This window comes from Neopsephotus bourkii, unplaced genomic scaffold (assembly GCF_033783945.1).
Source record: "Neopsephotus bourkii isolate Nb327-2 ecotype Australia unplaced genomic scaffold, CSIRO-AGI_Nbou_v1 NB_1314, whole genome shotgun sequence".
NCBI lineage: Eukaryota > Metazoa > Chordata > Aves > Psittaciformes > Psittacidae > Neopsephotus > Neopsephotus bourkii.
Window position 1 is genome coordinate 250,875 of NW_026901795.1, and position 23,181 is coordinate 274,055.

General features: G+C 39.7%; 1 protein-coding gene across 2 annotated transcripts in view; it reads left to right on the forward strand.

Moving 5' to 3' along the window:
• The window catches only part of NT5DC1 (5'-nucleotidase domain containing 1), a 128,016-nt gene that overhangs the window by 96,767 nt on the left and 8,068 nt on the right, over positions 1–23,181 (forward strand). For both annotated transcript variants that reach the window (XM_061366179.1, XM_061366180.1), the window contains 3 exons: positions 11,279–11,397; positions 12,180–12,338; positions 17,679–17,847. In XM_061366179.1, the coding sequence (XP_061222163.1) occupies positions 11,279–11,397; positions 12,180–12,338; positions 17,679–17,847 (447 nt within the window). The remainder of the gene's footprint in view (positions 1–11,278; positions 11,398–12,179; positions 12,339–17,678; positions 17,848–23,181) is intronic.

The following is a 23,181-nucleotide window of genomic DNA, read 5'->3' on the forward strand; positions in this document are numbered from 1 at the left end:
TCAGTCTCTATCTTCAAGGAGGCCACAAACAGACAAGATAAACAAGTGGCAGAAAAACAGAAGCATTGGCTTTTCTGTTAAAGCCAAGGGACCAAGAGATAATGACCGGCCCATAATCATATCTTTGGCAAACTAAGATTTCTAATGTGCTAATCCAGAAGCAGTGAAGAACTCTAAACTAAGCTTATGTAAAGACTTCATAGGAGTCTTGACTGTGGAAATCCTATTAGCCCTTTCCAAAGATTTATCAAAATGGGGAAATAAAGATAACATAATTGCTATTAATTCCACTGGATTTGCTTTTTATGGTTCACTGGTATATCCTTTGTATGTTCAGGAAATTGGACCTATGAACTTGATGTGTTCTATACTGAAATTTTTCAAATTATTCTATAATTCAAATTTTTTTTCAAGTCATTGAAAGAGATAAGCTAGAGCTGCTGTTTGTTTTGGAAGACAGTTCTGTACCAATAATTTCTTAAATCAGGTCATGCTTATGTTTAATCTTAATGGAAGAAACTTCCTTCATAGAGAAGCATGTCAAATGCCTTCTTAATACGATGAATTACCCCAGGTTTTGCAGGCTTGCACACTTGGAAGTTTATCAGCTAACCTATTTCTGTGAAAAAGGTTGCAAAATCTCTAAATCATGGTGATGTTTTAAATATGGTTGCCAATGAGGTGACATCAGGATTTAAAAGCAACAGTTTTAACAACATTCAGTAACTAAATTGCAAAGTGAATTACATATAGTAGCTATATATAATTGCATTTAAACATATTGGGAGGCCATTAAAAATCAAGATGTATAGAAAATCCTCAATCATAGTTTTGTGATACCCTTCTGGTGTTACAATTTTATTTTCTTTTATTTCAGGATATTGGCAGAGAATGGAACTGGAATGCAGTCTGATATAGATTGTGCCTGCAGTACTAGAGAGATAAGGCACTACAGCTCCCACACTTAGGAAGCTAGATTCATCAAAAAAATGCAGCTTGTTTTTACAGCAGAATGAGCTGCTAAGGGCCTGTAAACTCAGTCCTCTCTCTGTAGTAAGTCCCCACAGAATGTGAATTGCCATATCCTAGTCTGTGTTTTCAAAACCAAAGCCAAAATGCCTAAATTACCACTTTGTATTCCAGACAAAACTGTTCAGCAAACAGACTAGTCTGACTTAAGGGAATTCTCCTCCAACACATGAAAAGAGTATTAAGAAGAGATGATTTTTTCCTCCATAGTCTGTGAGAAAAGAGAGCCAAACTTTATGCAAGATTTAGAAGCAAAGTAGTCAGCACTCAACATAGATCACATTTATAGTGTGATAATACTCTTAACAGTTTGTGATGCTGAAAAAACTTGGGACTTACGGAAGATTCTGCACTGAAAGTGAAGACCAATTCCATGAGGAAGACAAAAGCAAATACACGTCTTCCATACATGATGAAGACTTGCAACACTAACTCTTGCTGCAGCATTAGCAGAACCCACTGAAAAACTACCTTCAGTTCTCATGTGTATTTCTCCACTGAAATGCTGAAGGACTGGAAGGGTTGGCTAAGCAATGAGGGACATGTGAGCTAAATTTAATTTATTGAAGAGATCATTAAGAGGTACCCTTAATGATCAAGGAGTTTGTGGCTGTTTTACATTGGATACGTGGGAGCTCAGACTAGTATAACATAATACCTGAAGAATGTCCAGCAATTATTTATACAGGTAACTCAATATCCAGAATTCTAGACTAAAAGGTTTGGGGTTTTTTATTTTATTTTATATGTTATATGAAACATTTCTTTTCACCTTCATTCTGTTTCCCAGCACACATGAGTGCCCATGACTGGGAGGGAGGAGCTGAATTGGAAATACAGACTTAGAGGAATGCTAGGGAAACAAAGCCATGTGCAAGTCAGCAGCTATTTTGGTATTAAGAAAATGCATATTTCCTTTTGATCTGTTCTGTGCATTTTTAATACAAGAAGCTTAAACAGATACATTTTATTTTGTTCATGGAATAATAAAGGTCCCACTGGAAGTTTATTAACTCATGCAGATCATTACCAGACTCTACTGCTGTTTATAAAGTAGGATGTTACACCCTTTGCAGGTTAGTTCAAAACCTGGCTTCTCTTCTTGCCAGACCTGTATCAGAGAAATGGATAGTTTTCACGAGGTAATTTGTTTGCATTGAGTTACAAGCCTCTCCCTTAAGCAAAAACTGACTCACAACTACATTGTAAGGGTGATGTCATATGTCAGAAATCAGAGAGGTCTATTTTGAAACAAGTGCCAGGAATGGATACAGAAACCATAGTGTATAGAAACTACTCAGGCTATCTGTCATTTGGTATTCCTCAGCTGATTCCTATTGCAGGCAATGAAGAGATGGCCAACATGGTCAGTGGAGGGCAGGTGCCCCAATTGCAGTGCCTGTGCTGTACAGAATACATTGGCCCCGCTGACTCAGTGCTGCTGTGCTTCCTATTGTAGAGCCTTTACAGTATGTTTCTGCATCTGAGTCCCAGCCATGGTGCACTCATTGCCTAATCATAGGTATCCAGTGCTGATCAAAAACCCCAAGGAATCCAAACACAGGTCTTGCAGAAGTGGCATAGGTGCTATGGAAGACCTATACTTTCCCAGGTTGGAGTAGGGTGCTAGATGACCTTAGGACATCTCAAATGTTCCTGCAGAACATTATTTTAGCAACTAAATGGAACCAGGCTACTTGCAGAATAGAAAGATGTGATCTGTGCAAGTCTGCTCCTGTAGTCTGGCTTCCTGTGAAATGGGTCAAAACAAGTTCATAAACTCCACTGCTCCACTAAGATTCAGTGCAAACCTGTGAAAAATAACTTCACATTATAGTTCTTAAATAACTGTCAAAGTCCACAAAGAATTTCTGGAAGAAAGAAAAATTACCTATGTCATGGGGGACTTACCAGTATGATTTTGCAGGTAAAAAACATTCTTTGACGTAGATCACATGCATGTAAGCAATACATGACAGAAATTGGGAGGGTTATTCATTTCTGTTCTCTGTTCAGTTGTTCTGTAGGATTCAAAAGTAAGTAGATGATCAGACGGAGAACATCACGAACCTTGTGATTTGATTTGTAATTAATCTGGAACTTGGGCTTGAGGCAGCTCATAGTAGAGGAAAAGTAGAGTTGTGTATGGTACATTCCTGGCAGAACAAGAGCTGGTAACCACTGCAGAAAGCTTCCCTTCAGCATAATTTCCATGGATCTGTATGTGCTGGTTTTCATTAAGGAGCTTTAGAGTTTTCTTGTGTGTTCTTCCAAAATGTCAAGTTTTTATTAAGGTTGGTCTGTAGGATTGTTTTTCACAGAAGGCACATGTTGATTTTTTTACTGCGGGCATCAGATTTCCTATTGGAAGCAAGCAGTAAAAGAAGATGGATAGAAAGCACTAGAAATGAGCTGAAATCATGAGGAGGAATCATGACGAAAGCCTGGGCTGAGATCTGGCTCACTTTGGTATGACAGTGCATTGCTGCCTCAGTTTACCGTTTTTTAAATACCTGCTTTGGGGCAGCTCTGCCTCTCCCAGCCAATACAGGGAAATAAAAGGTCGGAGAGCACAAAACCAGACATTTCTTGGATGGCATGTGATCATGGGACACTGCATTGCTTAGATGAGTAGCAAGTCCTCTGCATCTGATGTTCAGAAGGAATTATTTCTTGCAAGCTGAAAGTTCAGGAAAAGGTAAAAGTGATGTATCATCGTCTTCATTACTCTCTTTGTTCTTCAGTCTGTCTTTACTCTTCGCCTAGATCTCCAGATGTCTTAAACTTCAGTATGTATGCTGCATGTTTTTCTAGGTAGAGTTAGCAACCCCAGGACTTTATGCCTTCCATTAGTAAATATATTCATTCTAACCTGATTCTTATCTGCTGTGAGAACTACTTTATATAGTATTACTGTCCACAGATCCCAGCTTCTCTGTGATACTGCCAGACAAAGGCTGAACCTTCCAAGATGATTATTTTTTTCTGGAATAATAGTATCGAGAGATTTTATCTGTGAAATTCTTGCATATGGAGATCTGGCACAATGCTCTGGTTCTGAGAAACAAGGTAAAGTGCATTTCATACAGACACTAAGTGGTTTTGCAAACCACAAGAAATGCACAGACAAGGAACTGGAAAAATATTATAGGAAGTGTCACAGGGATCATTTCTTAAAAAAACCTCATTACTGCAAATCTTTCATGTCAGTCTTACCATCAAAGAGTAACTAAACATACTTTTCCAGAAAGGAATAGTTTCCATTTTTCCTTGCTGTCTCCAGTCCAGTTACATTGTTCTGAGATTTACAGTGACTGTCACACATAAAAGCTTTTCCTCTTTGTTAGAACATGTATTTTCTAATATTTTTAGTTTTGTTTATTAAATATGAAGTTCTACTATATCTCAATAGACCCAGTATGAACAGGGTTTCTTGTTCTTTTTCATTCTGATGTTCCCTGACATGCCTGACCCCATAGCAGACATTAAAAAGCATCTGAAGTATCTGCCAGCTGTTCTAACCCTGTCACGTTCTTTGTCCCTCCTTTGAATTCATCCGTAACTGTGGCCTACAGGGCCATTAAACTGTCCCCAGACCTCAAGACTGAACTTGCCATCACCTCTGTCTTCTGTCACATGCACGTGCCTTGTCCTTCCCTTCTGTTCCCTATCCGCCACAGGTTGTCTCAATAAGGAGGTTGGTGAGCACACCCTACATCAACAGGAGCTGCAAAGGGTGAGAAGAGGCACAAAGCAGTAGAAAGAAGATGAAAACATTTCTTAGTTCTTCTGGTTCTCAGGAGTTTTCTTGTCTCTCATCTCCACATTCAAGGCCTGAGCAACATCACAGTGCAGTTATCTGTTCTTTTATCCAGTCTGGATAAATACAGTTTGTGTCTCTCATCTTCCTGCCACTTTTCACTCTTAAACCACTTAAATGACTACTGTTCCCACCAAAATAATTCATGAGCCTTAATATGTTTACAGATAGGAGGACTTGAGATATATGGGAGCTTTAGCACTTCTGTTTATATAGAAAACACCTGAAGTCAGATAGGAAATCAGTGGCAGAACTGGCAACTCCCCATCCCAAAAGCCAGGCTAATCCAGACCAAACCATGGGTGCAGCATCTTCCACCCATGCAGCTGACCACAATCCCCCAAGCTAGCTGTACTAGGAGGCTTTTTCCCTGTTGCATCCCCAAGGAGGAGTATCCTTCTAAGGGCATCCTTGTCATCCTCTACATCTCCTGGCAAAGCACACAGCCAAGGATCTGGCTGCAGCTTAGCCATGCTGCTCCACAGCTGGCCCCAACTCCAGCACACCCATGGTGTGGGGAGGTTTCCTAGTTTATGTTCTCCTCTTTCTCCTGTTTAGCTGTAACTTGTAGTGCCACCTAATTGCTCACCAGCCCAACTCCTGTTTCTTAAGCACTTCCTATTAAAGGCTTTCTGTGATGGACTCTAATGTACACAAAGGTACACTACACCACACAAATTTTTTAAGGGTTGGATTTATTTCATAGAAGGGATAGTAATAATACAAAATTCAGAGAATAATACAAAATGTTAGAGAATATAATAAAGGCATCTAAGGTTCCTCCTCATTGCAGTAAAATTGTGAAATCCCTGTTGGTCTCATTGATGTTACATGAACAGAAATATGTCTCCATGGGGAGAATCTCTGAAGCTAAAATCAATGTTAGGTCCTGACCTGTCTTTTGGTGCTTCTTGAGCATTATCTTAAGCAAAGGGAAACAATATAAGGCAGAAGACATATCGGGGGGGGGAGGGGGAGTCTATTTGCTCCTGAATAAGACTACCCACTGTGATTGTTTTGATATTTTCTTTTCCAGTATGTTTGATTTTCTGTCATCTCTGATTTTAAAGTGTAAGTGACAGTTTCAGTGTTTTCTAATAGAAAACGGTCCTTAACTATTTAATGCCATCATATTCTGCTTATAATTAAAAAATATTTTTCTTATTTTCTATTATTTAATTGTTAAGTATTATTAATAACCTATAAAAATACTCGCAACTTAGTACATATATGAAAGAATGCCAGGGAAGGTGGAATCTTGAATTGTAAGTTTGTCTTTAAAGGTTCACGTAAAACTACCTCTTCAGAGGCAGACAATATTTGGAGAGCTGGAACTTCAGACAGAATTAATCAATAAAATTAAACTAGGGATTTGAGGTTATGTAATTAGTGAGGAAAAAAAGAATGGAGCTTTCTCATAATCATAACTTGTCTGTATAAATAGTTTTCATGTAAAAATTAATTAAACTGTCTAATATATTCGAGGGTAGATATGTATGGGAGATAGCAAAAAATTACTACTCCCTTTGAGAAGCCTTAACCTTTTATTTCAGCACACAGGCTGAGGGAATAATTTGTTCCTTATCACTTCCCTGCAGTTGTCCAGTCAGACAGGAGACTGGCAAGCACGGGTGCACATGTCGGGCAGATGGATCTCACAGCTCTTTCCAGGGCCCAGAAGTAACTCAGGGATGATGAAACATACAGTAATATCTGGAAACCACCCAGCAAAAGTGGTCAGTCTATACATAGGAATTTTGGGTGCTTCCCTACAGAATGGTGCCTATGGGGTATGAAGTTTTACCTCCAGCAAGCTTGTAAGTACTTGCTTTCTTCATGGAGAGCATGCCCACAGGGAAACTCTACAGCTTATGTCAACCTGTCTCATTACCTTTACAACAGGAGGAAACCACCAGAAGGATTTTACTTGCCTCAGTTCTAAAATGATGAGCTTTTCTGTCCCTAGTCCCCTTCTGGGAAAGAGTTTGTGTTTCTCAAGTGGCTGGAAATGCCATCTAGAATCAGACTGTGCTTGCAAGCCAAGCTGGAACATAACCCAGCTTTTCTGTCGATGCCCTCAGGGCCTGCAATGACATTATTTTAAATTGCAGAGTGGTGTATGATAGTTGTGGATCATAAAATGTACTTGTTTTACAATAGCCCCTGAGGCGGTAACCAGGGCTTCAGTGATCTAAACGCATATGCCTTATCTCTGCGAAGTGCCTGTATGGGTGAGAGCCCACAAGAGCTGCCCGTAGGTGGGAAGAGGGAGCGGGTACAGGCACAAGCAGTGACAGTCACCACGTTTTTATTCTGCTGCACAGTTCAAAGAAACTAAAAAAAAAAAATTGAAGCAACTCTAATAGCTGGTCTAACTACATTTGTGTGGAAACAAGGCTGACAAGAGAGAGATCTGAAAGCAGAAGGGGCTACTGGGAAGCTGTACATACAGTGCAGTTAAATCTAGACATCTTCATCTGGCACAGCCTCCAGGCGTTAAGAGTTGCTTTCATACCCCAGTCTCCGAGGTGTCCTTGGGTGAGTTACTTGTGGGTCCTCACCTGACTGGTAACGAACACCATAATGCACCCAGCCAGAGGAGCAGCGCAGGGTGGTCTCCTCAGGGTGGTGAGCTGATGACAGTTAACCTGGATGAATAACCAAAAACTGGGTGAATAAGTGTCTGAATAACTGTTAACCTCAGGCTTCTCAAAAAAGAGCCCTGTCCCATGAGCTGGGGCTTAACAGTATAAATGCCAGCCAGGTTAGGAATAGAGATCCAGGTACAGACCCTGAGCTGAGGATCCAGTGTGGACACAGACTCAGCACTGCATGTGTTCAGGTTTCTGTCTCAGTGGGTATAATCCATAAATGGATAGCAAAGTAGACGGCAGTAAGCATGTGCAGGGTCTTTCACAAGGAGTAACTCTGTGCCAAAGTAAATTATCATCAGTTATCATTTAAATGGGAATGAGCTTCACTATTATTTTTTGCATATTCATTCAGAACAAAAACAGATGTTCCTCAGCCCATGTTATAAACCTGCAGAGCAAATTTAAAGGCAGTCAAGAAGACAAGAAAAAGGATAGTGAGTCTTGGTAATGAATGGGTTTATCTACAAAATCCTATCTGCTAACGGTAATGGGAGTACATTTCTGAATCAGAAAATATTTCCCAAGCTGTCAGACACAGGATATGCAAACTGCCATTCCAGCAATATTAACACTGTCCCAGCATAAGGCAAGTTTTTGTTGTTTTTAAAAAGGAACAGTAACTTCCCCTTAGGAAAACTGCTCTGGATCGCTGTTGAGGTTTGGGTGAGTGTTTTAACAGAATGATTTTCTAGATTTAATTATTTTAATTTTACTTGCTTGCTACCTTTACATTTCATGTTGTGGCACGTTCGCAGGCTGCAGCCAGGAATTCGGGTTGGAGTGATACATTAGACTGACTTCAGAAGGAAGTAAATTGCTCTGTCTAAATCATCTGAGAAATTCTTTTGGGTTATCTAGTCTGTTTGAAATTGTCAGGATGTCTCCTTTTCCTCCCAGCTTGTAAGACCTGAAGCATTAGCATCCCCGCCTATGTATGTGTTGCTTCCTGCTGAAGGAGTATTTATAGCATTTCTGACCTTTGAATGAACTTTTACAAATCAATAACAGCAAAGTGAAGGCAGGTCAGCAGCTGTTTTCCTCTTGTCTGAGTGTAGCCAATGTTAGACTTGGAATATCTAAATTATGTTAGGAGCTATCATAATCACTTTTATGCAGCAGTTTTGCAGGAAATTTGCAGATTTCTTCAGCACTGTCATAGCTGCTGTCTGATAGATACAATACAAACCCAGAGCCAGTGGTGCCATTAATGGATTTTTAAGTTGATACATATCAATTTTTACATGGCAGAACTGCTCCAAGAGGCCTCAAGAGCCAGTGCTGAAGAATAGTTTTTTTGCTATATTTTGCCAGTGAGAAAGTGTAACTGGATTAGAAACTGTTCTCGTTAATGACTTACTGCAACTGAAACAGCACTCATTTCCTCCAACTTCAGGTTATAGAGATAAAACTGAGAAGTCACCCATAGATCTGTGAGCACAAGCAGCCATATGAGATGGTTCAAGGCAAGGTTTGCCAGTACAGAGTCATTATCCCTATGACCCTACAAATCAGATATTATAAAGAACCTTTCCTGATTCCTCAGATTTCTGAAGCTCCTTCCAAAATGAAGTTGTTCCCATAATGAATTAGATATCTCAGCGTTGTTTGCTGCCTCCAAGCATAGGGAAGGAAACGAGGCTTTGAAATTTCCCTTCATTTCCCTGCCTATAAAGTAGTTCCTAACTTAATTAAATCCTTTCGTTCTCCAGAGCTGGCACCTCTAGAAAGTGTTGTTTGTGGTCTTGTCTGCCTACAGGAGGTTCCTGGTCAATTAGTTCAGATTGTAACTGTAAATTAGAAGCCTAAATTCCAGATACATCAAGTTCAGATGAAGGGTGACAGTAATAGATCTCACAGAGTGACAGATGCTCTACCATGTAATTAGAGTGATTTTTTTTCCATCAGGGTGGCACCACATGCCTTTCCATAGAAGTAGCAAAATAGGGTCTTGCTCTTGGCTGGAGCCTTCTGCTGTTGCTGTAATACTTAAGGCTCCTATTTGTAAATGCAGTGGTTTGATTCTAAAAATCTCTCTCATAATAGCTCCATTTTTCTCTAATGTTTTCCTGATTGACTGAATGGAGAGACAATGATAGCTATACGAACCTTCACAAGAAACTTTTGATAGCAGCTCAGATGAGTTGTTTTCATAAATTTCTTTTTCTGTGTCCGTATCGTTTGAAGATTGTGTCTACTTGTTCAGCCAGCCTTAAAAATATGTCTAAAAATACAAGGAAAATAAAACAAATCTGCTGAAGTTTGACAACTTCTGTTTCATCAAAAGTTGTTTGGTCAAAAGTATTTTAACAGTCAGGAAGTCAGGATTTCTGAATTTAAGATTTTTTTAATGTATGTTATCATACTTATTATTATCGTTAGCTTTCTGGAGCAGGACAAAGGAAAAGACATTTGCACACAAGTTCTACATGAATTGTTAGTATCAACTTTGAATTTCCTTGTTTTTTCCCTGTTTTATAAAATGCTCTTAACATAGAGTCGTATTGTCTGAGAATAAATCCTGTGTTTATTCAAATTCTTAGATTCGTAATACTAAAGAATTATTTATTGTGTCTCTCCACATTTCCCACATTTCACTTCTTCCTTCTTTCAAGAACCAATGTACTGCATCATGTACATCTTCAGTGCTCTTTAAACATAAAGCTCTCTTTTCATTTCACTGTTCTCCAGAATTTGCATTCCAGCTTTCAGCATCTCTAACCAAATGAAAATTGTTTTGTCTTAGTCTTCTTCCTAACACATTTAAAGTACTTTGAAAAATTCTATAAAGCAGGAGAAAATCTGAAGTCACGATGTTACACCTAAGTCAGATCAAAGTACTGTATTGACTTCTACCCCTCTGTTTCTAGCATAAAAAATAGGACATTTGGTTGAGACTGAATAACAAAATCACCCTTTTATTTAACAATTTCAGTAGACAGAATACATTATTATTAATATTTATGATGAAATTGTAGTTTATCAGTTCACTAAGTCTAGTGTTTTGGCTTCAGCAAGAAGCTAAAAAGAGTTCATTGGTCAGTAGCGCATGGATCTGAATGAATGATAAGGTTACATGGACACCAAGACAGATCCAGCTGCTTTTGGGACCAGCTAGAAACAAAGTCTGTGGCACAGCTAGGGGATGTCCAGGGAGTTTTGGATTCTGCTGATTTTTCCAGTTCACTGACAGATGCCAGTGCGGATATGTGCCAGTGTGGACGGCGCAATCAGCAGCAATATTGTCCCCTTATTATTTCTTCAAAACTGGATGGTAACTCGAACTGCTCATTGATTGTGCTGATCTAAGGCTGGCAAATACCCATGCCTCAGTCTGTTTTGTTGCATTTATGTCAGTGTTTAAAAGTGGTAGGTCATTTGTCTGTGGGGAAAGGTACATTCTGTCTCTTACAGACTGACTTACCTCATGCTTTCACATTACGTCTGTAGCGTCTTCTTCATCAGTCTGGTCCATGTGGTTTCCTGCTTTTACTGCTGCTGTGTTTCAAAGGCAAATCCTATGACTTTAATTCCTCAGCTTTCCTGTATCCCTTGCAGACAAGCCTTGGCTGCTTCTTTTCTCACAAATGTCTGCCTACTGCCAGCTACCTAACACGTTGACTGAACCATCAGTCAAGAGCCATACAGTGGAGCTAGTATTAACGTCAAAATAGACTGTGATCTCCAAGCTGTGTGCAGCAGCTTCTCACATGTGTCACTAACACAGAAATATGGACTGCTTTTACTAAGAGCAAGCGGTTTTGTTTGGTGATTTCAGAGAATGACGAGGAGCAGGAGGCTCTGCTATCACTGGACAAGCCTGGCTGGTATTCCCAAGGTAATGCTATCCAGCTTTATGAACTACTGAAGAAGATGACTGGCAAGTTGGATCCCAAGGTACATTATAAGTGAGAGTAAAACTTCCTGAAAATACCAATTTTCATTCTGGTTACACTTACTCTTGTCTAACATACTGCAGTCCAGAACTGGAAGTAGCATATGAGTCTTCTCATCATTAGAATATGTAAAATTCCTAGATGTTTTATCCTGTGTGCATGGTCATGCATTTCAGCAGCTTTGGGGTGAATCAGACTGTAAACAGGGAAGAACCAATCTCCCTGTGGAAATAGAAAAAGTAGATTAAAAGGTGACACCAGTGAAAACTAGGATCATGTTATTTAAATTACAGGTCTGGATGGGTGAAAATGCCCACTGAAGACGCTGGGACTGCATTTTCCCTAGTGGGTAAACCCTAGTGGGCACAGAAGAGTTGTCATTCACCAACAAATGCTCTGTTTTCCCTTGTTTCCAGAGTTGTCCAAAATAAATTCCCATTGTGCAGTGTATTTTCTTGGTAGTTTTTTCCACTGCTTCTTGGCAGGCTATTTTTGTCAGCCAAAAAACTCAGTGGTGTCCCCTGTGCTAGTCCCAGCCGGGCATCCCCATCCAATGCCCCTGGAGGGTGAGAGCAAGGAGAGCGTGAGGGCCAGGCTTTTCCTTGTAGATTTGAAGATAAAACCCCAAGCTGTGAAATTAAGATCTGTGTGTGTCATTACCAACTGTAAACATAGAGGAATTTTTATTAGGTTGTTTTGAAGCTCTTTTTATTTCTCTGTAAAATACAGTTTGCTTGTGTTTTCCTCAGATATAACAGACTTAATTTGCTGCTTCCCTTGTAGGTTGTTTATTTTGGTGACAGCATGCACTCAGATATTTTCCCAGCTCGTCACTATAGCAACTGGGAAACTGTCTTCATCTTAGAGGAGCTTCTAGGGGACAAAGTTGCAGTGCCTGAGGAGGGTGAATCTGAGCCCTTGGAGAAGAAAGGAAAATATGAGGTAAGGGTTCCTTGCAGATGTTTCTTGGAACAGAATAAAGAAAGTTGCAAAAAAGCCTTATGCCACCTGTGCTGAGAATGAGCCTGCTTATCTTATCAGGGTGCTGGCAGAATCAGCATCCCTCACAGACATCCTCCCGGCAGCACTAGGAGGACGCCGCTCTGTCCCAGCTCAGCACTGCATGGGTGACACGGAGCCTCTGCCCACCAACCTCAGAAAAAGACTTGTATGTGCTTTCCCTTACGAAAAAACCCACAGTTTCTCCTTTTCAGTTCCAAGAACTTATTCTCTGTCCTACAAGGAGAAATTTCATGGCACTTATCACAGATCCAGTGCCTGAACTCTGATGAGTTCAAGACATTTCCCTGCATGTTGTAGCCAACTGTAAACACATAGGAATTTTTATTAGGTTGTTTTAAAGCTTTCTTTCTCTGTGAGATAGAGTTTTCTTGTGATTTCTATATATACAAAGAATTTGTAATTTGCTGCTTCCCTTGTAGATTGTTTATTTTGGTGGCAGCATGTTCAATATATGCTTTCAAAACACACATTTTTAAACAGCCAGACAGAAAATGTTTCTTTTCCTGGAAGTACAAAGAAAGAGTTATTGAGTGATGTGTTTCTAAGCCCTTCACGATGATTTGGTTTTCTGTTGTTGCAATACCTCTGGCTGACTGCTCACAAGATCCATCTTTTCTATCACTGCAGTTATCAAGCAGGAAATTGAGACTTTTAGACAGGTGCTTGACATTTTACTACCGCTGCAGAATTCCTGATAAGAGATTGCAGTATCTTGTGGGGACACTGCAGCTGCCACACACAACCCCTGTTCAGTTTACATCCGCTACCACTGACAGCGAGCAAGCAAGGGAGAAATGAATTGTGTTGATCAAAGGAACCTGAACCAGAGGGGCCGTGGCAGGTCAGTGGTGTTATTTCATTACCACGCTGCTCACTGGAGTCTGAACAGATCACATCCATATCTCTGCAGTTGACTGGACACCACTAACTTAACAGGACTAGTTGAAAGAAACTCCCTTTACAAGCCTATGAAAGTTTTATTTTCATTTCCCCCATCAACTTCTCCCATTAACCCTTTGGTTAAAAGGGGAAAAAAGCCAATTCAAAGGATTGTACAATGTCAGGCGTTTTTGGAAAACTGGGCACTAACAGATTAGATTTAGTCTTGTTCATCAGCCTGGTCATTTGCTGGCAATAAAAAAATGCACCACTACTGCAGATTGTCTATGCCATGTTGTGTGTGCAGAGGGACTGAAAATTTAATACAATATGCAGTCCTCCCTTCTATCAATCTTTACAAAATATTATTAAAGAAATAAAGTATTACTGCTAATTTGCAATTGCATATTTCTGAAATAATTTACAAAAACCTGTTTTCAGTAGTTAAACTGGTATTTCACTAATGAAGAGATGGAAAGTAAACAACTTCCTCACACACAAACTAGGCGGCTAGTAATTTCCATTTTCATTAGCAGTTTTTGTCTTTTCCTTTCAATTAATTGCATGATATTGACCAGATACACATAATTCTGAAATTATGATAACTACTCCAGTTCTTTCAAGTATATGAATCGTAACCAAATGAGCAAGAGAATAGCAAACTCAAAACTATTTGTGCAATTACTCCTAAGTGTATTGCAGCATGCAGGGAGGGGAAATATCAAGCACTGTTTGGAAACAAGATTCCCCCCACATCTGGGGTTTTGTTTGCTTGGCTGCAGGCTTTGGTTTTGCCTTCTGTTCTTTAAATATGCGATTAATTCCATCAATGAAAACTCGAAGAAAAGCTGGAATTTGTCCTAGGATTTCAAGGGAAACAGTTACAGAGGAGCTAGTCAGCAAAAAAACCCTGGGGCTATAGGAATGAATGGGTCAGGAATCAAAGAATTTATTGGCAGATACAGATATTTTTTCAGTTAGAAGTAAAACTAATTTTTATGGTATTGCCTAGTGATTGGTTCGTTGGAGGGCTCAGGGCCCATAAACACCCCAAATTTCAGACACTCCCTTGCCATGACCATAGACAAGGCTAATTACTCTCTGCCTTTGGGCTCTGTCTCTTTATTCCCATTTATCTGTAATGCAAATCTGATAGTACTTTCAGGAACAGCTTGAAATGTTTTGTATTTGCATATGACTTGCGGGTGGCAGGTTCTGGGCAAAAGTTAAGACTGATGGCAGGCTTGCCCATTTGCACACCCAGCATGGATATGTTATTCAGGGACATCTGAATGTTGTGACCAGCACAGCTGTGCTAGCAGAAACACTCAAATACTTGCCATTATACCAGCAAAACCGTATTTTGAGCATTGACTTATTTTTTTTTCTGGCACTAAGAGTCAATAATGGTTTAACTAGCTTGACACAAAGCATACCGCCATAAGTACCATCTGTCATACTGAATGTAGTGAAGTAATCCTAGTGCTCTGCACTTGGTACAAAGATGATGGCATAGATGGCATGTCTCTATCTAAATAATGCCTTTAAAAAATAGCAGCAGCTTGATTTTCCACTCCAGTCTCCTTTACATCCTTCTTTCTTTCACCTCTCTACCAAATGTAGAAAAACTTCAGAGCTCAGCTCCCTGCCTGTTTGTATTTTAGAAAGTTCATTTGTAAGCTGACAAACCAGTGTTACCCAAGGGTCCTATTAACAGATTCTGTTTGCTCTGTTAACAGGCCTTATTTGTCCGCAGGTCATAAAGCAAAGGTGATAGTAAGGATTCCAGGTGGTTCGACTTAGTGGAAAGCCCTGGGACTTAGGAAACCCTCATACCATCCTTTTGTTTCTCTAAAGTCTAGATGTAGTCTTTGAAGCTTTGTACCCTCAGCTGACACAGTCAACATCTGACCTGCTACTGTCTCACCAGTATGCCTGAAACCAAACCACATGCTTGGGGATTTTGCGTAAGAAAGAGGGATTGCTCAGCACTTCCCAGGATCTACTGTCATGCTGCAAGCACAGCCCCATGTCTGGGGACTACAGGGGTGTCAGATGCACCCTCCAGAGCTTCTAGCCCCACTGTTGAATGTGTGCTTCCAGGCTTGTAAGGACCAGCGATGTTAACAGGGGACTTCTGCTTCATTTCACAGATGTATAGATTCATGGTACATGGTCACTGCAGGCTATATAGGCTGCAGATGAGATCCAGACTTGTTCTAGGCATCACTTAGGAAGGGAAGGGGAGCAATCGCAATACTTCCTAAGGATGTAGCCAAAGTTTTGACAGCTCTTTCCAGATTTGAGATCAAGGTTTAGCCTACCAAACCATCCCAGTCATGCGGAGATAAGCCAGCAGCAAAATGGCAAGGGTTCTCTACCAGGTGACTCGATGACAACTCTCATACCTAGCTGGGCTTGGTTTTACTAAGGACTTGGGCTATAAATACAAAATGTAACTCACTCCTTGGTAATAGGGGAGAAATTCCCACTCTGAGATTCAGCTCTTAAAAAATGAATTAATTTCCTCAGATTGCAGTGTTAATTGCCTGTTGTATTAGTCATACATTTTAAAAAGGAGAAGGCTCACATTTTTTCTTTTGTCAGTAAACAAAGCCTTGTCTTTTCTGCAAATGCTGTGGGCCAGTACTGGAGTTACTGTTTTGATTTATCAGCTCTAGTAGCCTTACGAGTTTTCTGCTTGTGCGATCCAGCTGTCAAACAGATTTCAATTCAGCATAGCACATTTTATTATAATTGACTTAGCATCCTAGGATTTGCATGGAAAGATAACATTTGAGGGGGAGGGAAAGATGCTGGCCCTGTGTGTGAAGCAAAAATCTCCAACTAAAACCACAAAAGAGCCCAGCTCTTAAGTTAACCGCTTGTTTTGAAACAAAAGATAAGGGTTTTTTTTCCAACCTATTTATATCAGAAGACAGAAACCACTATTTATATTTGCCCAGATCAATGCTTCCTCCTCACGCCCAGCTATGCTCAGAGAAAAAACTGACTCAGAATCACAAAAAGAATGGCTCTGTGTTTACTGATGTGATCTCTTCAGCTGGATCAACACCTTTCGTGCGGTCAGAAGCCACAGACCTCTGTCATAAACGCAAATTATTCCAGCAGATTCTCAAAACTGTTAAGAAAAAGGTTAAATCATATCGTATCACGGACTTGTTTGGGTTGGAAGGGACCTTGAAGCTCATCCAGTTCCAACCCCCCTGCCATGGGCAGGGACACCTTCCACTACACCAGGTTGCTCCAAGCCCTGGCCAGCCCGGCCTTGAACACTGCCAGGGATGGGGCAGCCGCAGCTCCTCTGGGCAGCCTGTGCCAGGGCCTCACCACCCTCACAGTGAAAAATTTCTCCCTAATATCTAATCTAAATCTCCCCTCTTTCAGTTTAAAGCCTTTCCCCCTTGTCCTGTCACTACTGGCTCTTACAAAAATTCCTCTCCAGGTTTCTTGTGAGTCCCCTTTAGGCACTAGAAGCTGCTCTAAGGTCTCCCCTGAGCCTTCTCTCCTCTAGCCTGAATAAGCCCCATTTTTCATGAATCTGGAGGCACATGCTAGGATATTTGTTATTTTATGTTGTGTTCATCTGAAAAGTTACTTTGCACACAAATTACTTGAACAGATTTTCTATAGTATTTCATTTTGTTTTCCATGTTTTTCATCTTTCTGTAGAGGCCTCCTGGAGCTTTTTCTGGCAATATATAGCAGGTTTCAAGATGAACTGCTAAAAATATCAACTTTCCCAATGCTACTTTAATGCTTTCTTTGAAACATAATGAGTCTACATGTTATTGTCTGAAAATATATATGAAAAAAATCAATTCACAATTTGCTGGGCAACTGGATGGCTCCCCATGGATCCTGCAGCTCGGTTCTCACTCATTCCTCAACTCAGAAACACATAACGCAACACAGGAGGCATGATGTGTTCTTCACAGTTACTGCATACAGCACCAGGAGACTCCTTTCTTCTGGGAGGAGGTCTAGGATGGGTGCTGCAGCTATCTAGCTTTTCCAGCAGAGAAAGGCAGCAGGCTGTTCACGCTATCAAAACCAGAAAAATGGGGAAAAGAAATTTTTTTAAGGCAAAAATATTTAAAGCCAGCTTTTTATGTGCTAGGGAATCCATAAATTGTGTAAAATGGAGCTTGGGGATTTATGGGAGAAATTGATTGTTATTGTTAGAAGACTGTTATTGTTTGAATTATAACATTTTAAAGTCACATTGCTCCTGAGATACAATACCATTTTTCCAGGAATTTGAGAAATTCTGGAGTTCCTTAAACTAATGCTTGTGGTTGGATAGAGAAAGGATTTTATTTTTCTTTAAGTTACATATTTTTTTTTTTTTTCTTTCAGGGGGATCAGCTGAAAGCTCCTTACTCTGTATCTAAACAGTGGGGCTCTTTCTTCATGGACAGGTTGCCAGGCCTGGAAAATGCAGAGGAAACCTTAGTTCGCACATGGTCCTGTAAATGTATTAGCACTTACAGCACTATTGCAATCCCTACTCTTGAAGCAATAGCAGGTAAGGAAGATGGCAGTTTTTTTCCTAATGTAGTATTCATAGTAACTTTGTAGTACTGTAAATCTGTCTTTGAGATTATGTGTATCCAAAATACACTCAAAAATACTCTGTTCATTTCACACAACAGTTACTGCCAGTGGCTATTAATTACTTTGACGGTTGTTCTTTTAATAATTGTCTGATACACCACTTACTGTTTGTCTCTGCAAACACTAGATGTTTAATTTATCCTAGGTTAGAAATAGGATGCAGTATTTAGATTAGTTCCTAAACTCAGTAAGGACTTCCCCACAGTATTTTGCTGTTTCTGCTTTCAATGGTGAGTTACATTAGGAAACAAACACATGCAAAGTTACCTGGGGTTTTTACACTTCCAAATATGTTTCTCTCTGGTGTGGCTTGTTATCCTTCTTCAATCAATCAGCTCACTTATCCCATTACAGTTGAAAGGGAGATCAACAAACACAAGAATGCAATGAAGCTAAGAATGCCTAGGACCATGCTTTTCTTTCTCTCTCTCTCTCTCTCTCTCTCTCTCTCTCTCTCTCTCTCTCTCTCTCTCTCTCTTTTAATGTGTGTATTTTGGAACTGCGTCATTATGGATGGAAATGGAGATTAAAACATATTCCTTATTCAGATGACAAGGCAATCACAAGCAATGTCTTGTTCTCCAGGAATTCACCTGAGAATCCAGCTCAGGCTTTCTACCTTCTCACATCAAAGCTGCATCAAATGTTCAATTATGACTGATCTTCTGATCTCCACTAATTTTCAGCCCTGGAGGGACCATACATTATTTTGGATGGTTCCTAGTAATAGCTGTAGCAGAAATGCTGCAATAACTTTACAACTGCAGTACATACCGTTGGATTATAAAGTGGTGGTGAAGACCCTGTACCTGTATGTCCGCAATCATTTTGCCTTATTGAGCTTTATCAATAGGCCATATCCGAATGAGTAAATTAATTAGGTGCTTAGCTGTATGAAGAACACAGTAAGCATTTAATTTACCAACCCTTCTGTTCAGCATCTGTTGCCTACTTCATGCATAACTCCAAAGAATAAAAAGTTGTTCCAAGAGAGGATTTCAGATTTGCCCAGCAGTTATTTCTATACCACAACACATGACAGACCCGTCCTTTGCAACCATATTACATACCTGTATGTATACTGTGAGGATATCTCAAAGCAGAAAACTTGTATTATGGCACAATTTATTTATGCTTCAGATAATTTGCCATGTTGCAGTCTATATTTCAGCCTAAAGGTACAAAGCCCAAATATACCAGGGTCATTTGCCAAGGGAGAGGTAAATTCCCTTCCAATACCTTTCCCAGAGTCATTCTATAGCTTGCTTTGGAAGTGTGGGCCTAGAGGAAACACTTGGGTCAGCCACACTGTGAAACTGCCTCCCAGCCAGCTCCCAGCAACCACAGCTCAGTTTGCAGAGTTAGCAAAGGCTCTAGACCACAAAACATATCACGAAGTTTCTAGCTACAGATGAAGGGGTGAGAACCATAAAGACCTATCTGTGTAAATCAGTGAGCCAGATAGCTGCCTGTCATCAGCACTGGAGCACCTGCAAAGTCTGCTCATCCATTAGAAAGTACACTGTGTGTGCTTCCTTGCTGCATCAGACTGGTGCTGGGGCAGGGGCCAGTGTCTGCAAAAGCTATCCCTCAGAGCTAAAGGACAGGGGAGAAATAACATTTTTAACTTGCAGCTGTGTGCCTGAAAGCAGATTCAAAGGTGAAGGTAAGAAAACATCTCTGGCTTCTTACAGAGAGTGGTATTTCTTGTTTGTTTGTACTGAAGAGCAGATGTTCATTATTATGAATGTTGAGGAATTCCCGAATCCTCTCGAATACCTTGTCTGACTCCTGTCACAGCAAGCTGTGAGAGCCCCTGCTTTGCCAAGCCCTGAAGTTTTTGGCTGCAGTTATAAGTCATAGTTCAACTGCAGCTATTTGGGAATAACTAGCTAAAAGAGATTCAAATGGGTTATGTGAGTTTGATGCGCTCCAGCTTTTCCTTTTCTGTTTATCTACTTTAATTACCAGCAGAGGACTTGCCACTGCCAAGCTGCAAAAACAAAGGCCTTTCCTCAAGATCCCCCAAGCCCAGACGTGCAGCCAGGCTGCCTGCGTGCTGACCCTATGAGCCCAGCTCCCAGCCACCAGCTGCTATAGCCCTGGCAGCCCCGGCCCAACCTGACCCAGCCAAATGAGCTGATGCCTCCTCAGAGGTGTGCTGCAGCCTCCTGTGAGTTATGGGCTCAACAGGGCTTCTCTATCAGCAATGTCTCACCAGGCTTTTGTACATCTATGTGAGTGATGGGAAGTGCCACGTACAATTCAATATCCCAGCAGTTTACAATCTGCAGAAATATTTGGTGAAAGGCAGACAATTACTGCTGTGCTAACTTTAAAATTGATTCATGTTGTTTGGATGCAACATATATCTGTGCATAAAGAACAGCTTGGTTTACTTCTCAAGAGACATTTTTAGTGGAAAAAACTACTCCAGAAACTATTCAATGTTATTCAATACTAGCAGCGTTTTACAAAAGTAACTCACTGTCATCAAAGTTCGTAGGAGAATTCTTTTGAGAGAGTTATCAGAAATTCATTTTTGGTAATAAAACCCTTCACACCTGTTTCCATTTTTTTAAATAGAGGAAATATGTCAAAAAATAAACTGTAGATCTGGATTGAAAAGTTGCAATAGAAACATCTTAGACAGTTCTTTCACCAAGATCTTGTAAGTTTGGTGATAGCTCACCTGAAGAATTTGTACATGTAACTAATCTGATGCAAAGAGCCTTGTAGGAAAAGAGTTTCACAGGGAATGCTGCTGTTGCAGTTTTGGCCATTCAAAGTATAAAATAACAGAGCATATACACAGTTTGTAATTAGGAAAAGATAACTTTTTGAAAAATAATCCAATCCATTCTGGATTAGCTTTCTGTGCTCATGAATGTAGTCATTCTTCCATCTTCTGTCGTCATCTTTACTTAAAAATTCAGTACCTGACTCAAAAGGTGTTCAAAGACACATCAGAAATTGTGAGCTTTAATCTCACCTCTGGCAAGGAAAGTATTAGTGGGATTGCAGATTATTGTGTCAATAGTTTGTCATCTAAACTCCCCTGACAGTCCCTAAACAGGAATTGGCATTCTCCTTGTGCACGAAAAAGGACATTTTGTTTATTGTTAGAATTGCCCAAAGGACAGAAAGGATCCTCTATAATACCTTCTGTGTACCTTCCTCAGTTCAGAGTGGAAATCAGATAAAGGTCAATCAGATAATGTCATTTAAGACATTATCACCTTGGCATTGAGGTGACACTAGAAAGGTTTAACATTATGGATATATCTTTGTAATAGTAGGAGAAGATGAGTTAAGCTGAAAGTTTCCTAAATATTTTGCAAGTCTTCTATGAGCCAATTCTCCTTACCCACTTTCAGTAAGCAGGGAAGTTTTTCTCAAGTATTAGAAAACTGATGAGTTCATGATTACATTGACAATACATGGTTACTGAAGTAGTAGAAGCCAATGCCCCTACTCCTATGTATTCTACATGCCTTGCTCACACGTCCATTTCTTGACTTTTCTGCTGTTGAATCTCTCCTCATTTGCAGCTCGCTTACAGATTTTGACCATTTTCAAGCACAATGAAAATTCCAAACCAGGATCCATTATCATGGGAATGTTACATTCAAGCTCACATATGGAAATCAAATATGTGGGGGTCTGTCTGAAAAATGGCATTTTGCATAAATCAGTTTTTTATACATCCTCCTCCACTTTCAGAGAGTTTGGTAAGAGCTGTCCATGAGAGAGGTTATCTACCATTCCTGAATAATCTGAACTTTACTTTCTTTTGCACTGTAGCTATCTGATCAGATTTCCAGATACCTATGTAAATGATTATATGTCCTGCATCACATAGGAATTCCAACAATAATTACAAAAGATCTCCCTGATTTACAAAGAAGATCAAATCTAAATAATATCTTATTTACTAAGCAAATTTTTGTAGGAAAAAGTTGGTAAAATAAACCGTAGCTGGTGCTATCATTGCAGATGGGTATTGGTTAAACAATTATTTAATTCCAAAATTGATACATATATTTCAAGCTAATGATTTTCATTTAAATCTCATTATGGCCGGTATTTTTATAAAAGTACCAGTTCAAAAAATTCCATGATGGGTAACTGGAATTTCAGAGGTTATGGGGGAATTTTAATAAGTTGGGATTTTTTTCTTCATTGCAAAGAAAAGCTTAAGTGGGGTCTAAATCCTAATAAGGAGAATAGCAAAAAAAAAAAAACTTTTTTAAATTTCATGATTGCTACTTAACCTGATCTCCTGAACTTGTCTCATAACCCCTGAGATGTGAGGTTTGTCATAGGGTTAAAAATTACTGCAAGCAAGTATAGGGGATTAAGCAAAGTTGCAAGTCTTGAGTTTCAGAGAATTAGTTCAATGGTAAATGTGCTGTGGAGACAGAGCTTATTCCATCTTGGTGATTTGATAACCAAGCTTGTGTCATGCATGAGGATAATGCAGTCTTTTAAATCTCGCATGCTGTATGAAATCTTATCATGCTTTGCCCATATGGGTGCATTAGTTTTTCTTCACACCTTATTATTATTTCTGTTAGTTAGTACAAGAGAAAAATCTCGATTATAATTCACCAAAGCTGTCTCTTTAAAGACACTTAGAGATCTGTACCCTGACACTTTCTGCAGGAGTTTGAGTCGTCAGCCTGCTTGCTGTACAAATATAATGATAAAATTGCCAGTGAACCGTGGCAAAGAAGTTCATGTTTCTGTGTAGAGTTGCAAATTATCTACACAGTGGAAAGCCCAAGGAAGCTGTGGCTGGGGCACCAGCGCTGGCAACTCATGGGTTGCAGATAGCTGGGTTGCCCATCACAGATCAACTACAAATTGCAAACTTCAGGCTGTTTCTTAACCATATATTTTAAAGGTGAATGTCCTTCAACCAGGTATTACTATGGATTCATGAATTTCACTAACCATGTAGCCGCATATTCACTTCTATATCCTGAAGAGTATCATTCATAATTATAGTTGAAGATTAAAATCACCCATATTTTAATGCATTAGTAGTATGTTTTTCATTGACATCATTTAAAGTCAAATCATGCTCCTATTAAAATTAAATTAGGCTTTCCTGTAACAAGAGTGATAACTATGTGTTCTTAATAATTCAAATAATACAATAATAGCATAGAATTTCCTTAAATGTATAGAACTATCTGCATTATACATTACTTGTTAATTAGCAGTAACCTGTTCTATTTAA